This window comes from Mustelus asterias, chromosome 21 (genome assembly GCF_964213995.1).
Source record: "Mustelus asterias chromosome 21, sMusAst1.hap1.1, whole genome shotgun sequence".
Classification (NCBI taxonomy): domain Eukaryota; kingdom Metazoa; phylum Chordata; class Chondrichthyes; order Carcharhiniformes; family Triakidae; genus Mustelus; species Mustelus asterias.
Window position 1 is genome coordinate 4,763,937 of NC_135821.1, and position 3,813 is coordinate 4,767,749.

The window sequence follows — 3,813 nt, forward strand, 5'->3', positions numbered from 1 at the left end:
TCAGTCACTCTCCCCCAGGGTGAGCCTGTCAAACAGGTACTCTCCCATGCCATTCTCAGGGGCTCCCAGTCTCTTCAGGTTGGTGATGTGATCTCCAAGCTTCTTGATCATCTTCACTTGTTCATCCAAGTAGTGAGTCTCCAGGAAGTCACAAAGCTGAAAGAGAGGATGATAAGTCATTAACATCTCAGCAACAAGTGTTAGTTGGATTTCCTCAATAGATGGTGCAATCCAGAGTGATTGAAGAGTGTATTTATATCCCAGGATTACTGGGACAACATTGTCATCTCTCCATCACCAACCCCCAGTTACATTTAGAGACCTTGAGACAGTAACACGTCACCATTTATCCAGTATCCCATATCAGTGACTTACATGAGGGTCGGTGTTCCCAGAGGAGAGTTTGTGCAGATCCAGCAGACTCTGGTTCACATTCTTCTCCATCTGCAGAGCTCTCTGCATGGCCTCCAGACCATTGCCCCACTCATCCTGCTCTGGCTTCTGAAAGAGGGGAAAGGGAAGTCTGGTTAGTGCTACTGGGAGGTGATGTTCCCATTTAGAACAGGGGTCAGTCTGTACAGCTCATGTTGGAGTATGGCAGGGTTAATTTCTGGGTTGACAGTGGAGACCATTACTGGACAGGAGGTCAAGCCATTAACCTCACAATGGAGTCAAAAAGCTCTGCACATACTAGTTTGCTAGTTGTTTAAAATCCTCAAAAGGAATTCCCCTCCATGGATGTCCACATTTGATCCCAGTTTCCAACACAAGCAAGTTCAGTTGCAGTGCAGAAAATCATCCTCTACCAGCACCCACATTTATTGTTCTTCCTGTGTAGAGTGTTGGATACCAATTGCTAGGTCTTCAGGTCTTTGTAGGCTCACTGTACAAGGACTATTATAGTGCATACATACAGTAAAGGGGTCAAGCTAGAAGTGGGCACCATGCCCACTGTATGCCATGTCCAACACTGGACAGACTGAGGTTGGGGGTCATGTGCTTTCCCACACTGGACAGGCAGTACTGTACTCAGTCCAAAGATGTGCGGGTTAGGTTGATTGGCCAGGTTAAACATTGCCCCTTAGAATCCTGAGATCCGTAGGTTAGAGGGCTTAGCGGGTAAATGTGTGGGGGTAGGGCTTGGGTGGGATTGTGGTTGGTGCAGACTCGATGGGCCAAATGGCCTCCTTCTGCACTGTGGGGTTTCTATGATTTACCCCACATGTGACAGACCCTTATCCATTAGATAATGTGATCCAGAGATCAACACCACAACTCATTCTATACCAGTTCCCCCTTTACACTGACAACTTTATTCATTAATCTCACTAGATCTCGAATCACATCATTACAGACAATTCCTCCCGGAATCCAACCTTGACATCCTCCAGGATGAGTCTGCCTCCACGTTTATTCTGGAATTCCATCAGTTTCTCAGTGTGTTCCCGTTCCTCATGTGACTGCTCCTTGAAGAACTCAGCAAAGTGACTCAGGGCAACATCATCCCGGTCAAAGTAAGAGGACTGAGGAGAGGAAAACAACAAGTGAAGAAGAGTGACCAGGTCAGAGCCAAATCTTATCTCCAACCAGTAAAGAAATAAAAGGCAGCTTCATGGTAGATTTGTTATTGATTCCTTACAGTTGGTTCTCAGTGAGGGGTTCCCAGTTACTAAACTGAGCTGGGAAAATGAAGTCACAGAACCCCTATAGTACAGAAGAGCGTTTTGCCTTTCAAACCTACACAAAAAATCCCACTCAGACTCTATCCCATAACCACATATTTACTCTGCTTATCCCCATGACACTAAAGGACAATTTAGTATGGCCAATCAACACAACCCATGCATCTTGGGGAGTGTGGGAGGAAACTAAAGCACCCAGAAGAAACCCACAGATACAGGGAGAATATGTAAACTCCACAGTTACCCAAGGTCAGAATTGAACCCAGGCCCCTGGCACTGCAGCAGTGCTAACCACTATGCCATCCCAAGTCACTGATTCGTGTTTGGTTAAATACAGCAAGTTCTTGTGCACAGTTGAACTAGTGTGTGTCAATACAGAATGGTAAAGACTTCAATTTCTGCAGTGAAAAAGTCAGCAAGACATTCACCACCCCCCTTCCCCCCATCAGTCATGGAACAAATCTTTGCAATTCAGTCCATTACAAATCATTGCTTCCTGTACAATAGGCCCAACAGGAGTTAACTTGGAGCTAATAACTGGCCACAACTAGACAGCCAATGTTGCACTAACGAGTCACTCAGTTACATTTAATTGCTCCCTGAGCCAAGCTAGAAACATGGAAGATTGGAGCAGGAGGAGGCCATTTGGCCCCTCAAGCCTACCCCATCATTCATTACAATCATGGCTGATCCTCCAACTCAATAGCCTGATCCTGATTTCCCCTCCATACACTTTGATCCCATTCACCCCAAGTGCTATATCCAGCCACCTCTTGGAAAGTTAATTAGGCATGGACATTTGAATCCTGTATCAAAAACAGGAACACTGGGGTTAGTTTCAGATTTAAGCATTTCAGGAATATTACACAGCTATTAAAGAACAAGAAACACACTCCTGTCTGGAGAGGGTGTTCATTGTATGGAGACTGGGAATGTCTGCATTGACCTGGGGAAATTCACCTTGCTCAGAATGTCAGTCTTAATTGAGAAATAGGGGTTCACCCTCCCAGAAATAAAACTCACCATGGAGAGGTAAACATAGGAGGAATAGAGCTCCAGGTTGATCTGCTTGTTAACAGCATCCTCACAGTCCTTGTGGTAGTTCTGACGCACTTGTGAAGCCATCTCACTGAGGATAAGAGTCACACAACAACAAGCTGACCTCTGCCCTCACAAGCTCTTGTATTTATACCACTGGGACATCCTGCATTCAAACTGGGAATGACATCACCAATGATGATTGACAATCCCTGACAGCCAATCAGGAATCTGTCATCAATCCAGGCACCGATTAACAAAGGGTGTGGGGGGGGGGGGGGGAGGGGTGGGACCCAGAGCCAATCAGAGCTTTGGAATCCAGGCGGGTTTGGGAGATTCACCGCGATGATGTCACTGCTTTTGGGTTCCAATCTTTTTGGGCAAACCAAGTAAACAAACTCAAATTAATAAGGGGTCGAATTAAAGGGGCAGCTCCCAAAATGGATGGGAACCACCCTCTGGGCCGAAGACTCCAAGTCTCCCCACCCACTGCTGCCTATTTCCCACATCCCGCACTCCTCTCCTCCTGACCTGGGGCACTAGCCCAACTCAGTGCTGCATCCCTCATCCTCCCTCGTACTCCTCCATCCCCCTCTCTCCCTCTCTGCAGATACTTCCAGGGAGAGAGCACCAAAAACTCCAACCCACCCCATCCTCCCTCATTCTCTCTCTGACCCCCCTCCCCCAACACCTGGGCAGAGAGCCCCCACCACACCTGCCCTCCCTTTCCTCTTCACCCCCTCTCCGTGCCTCACAGCAAGGATGGAGAGGCCCCACTCAACCCTCCCTCCATCCCTTCGGAAACCGTAAAATAAAAGACAAAGCGGAAAGGAAACTTAAAACATCAAATTAAAATGTGATTAAAAGGGTCGATAATAATACACCCCAGCCCCTGCGGTGCCCAGCAGGTATGGAAGGTGTTGACAGTGCCCTCAGACACCGCATGCTCCCTCTCCAGGGACACCTAGCCACGAAGGTAGCTGCGGTAGAGGGGCAGACAGTCGGGTTGGACAGTTCCCTCCGTCTCCCTGGACCTGTTAATGGCGAGTTTTGCCAGTCCCAGGATCAGGTTTGCTTTTGGGTCCTCGACCAT

The 3,813-nt window shown here is 47.8% G+C and overlaps 1 protein-coding gene across 1 annotated transcript; it reads right to left on the reverse strand.

Moving 5' to 3' along the window:
* LOC144509495 (ferritin, higher subunit-like) lies at positions 1–2,813 on the reverse strand. The gene is made up of 4 exons (XM_078238403.1): positions 2,706–2,813; positions 1,377–1,523; positions 376–501; positions 1–156 (listed from the first exon to the last, which is right to left on the reverse strand). Exons 1-4 carry the CDS (start codon positions 2,805–2,807, stop codon positions 1–3), a joined length of 531 nt encoding a protein of 176 aa, XP_078094529.1. The 5' UTR covers positions 2,808–2,813.
* Positions 2,814–3,813: the final 1,000 nt, after the last annotated feature.

Excerpts from the sequence above, each read along its gene's own strand:
- LOC144509495 (XM_078238403.1), bottom strand. The coding sequence starts at position 2,807 with ATGGCTTCACAAGTGCGTCAGAACTACCACAAGGACTGTGAGGATGCT. Across the intron at positions 1,524-2,705 it reads CCTATGTTTACCTCTCCATG|TCCTCTTACTTTGACCGGGA; the intron begins GTGAGTTTTATT and ends TCCTCTCCTCAG. Across the intron at positions 157-375 it reads CTGGGAACACCGACCCTCAT|CTTTGTGACTTCCTGGAGAC; the intron begins GTAAGTCACTGA and ends CCTCTCTTTCAG.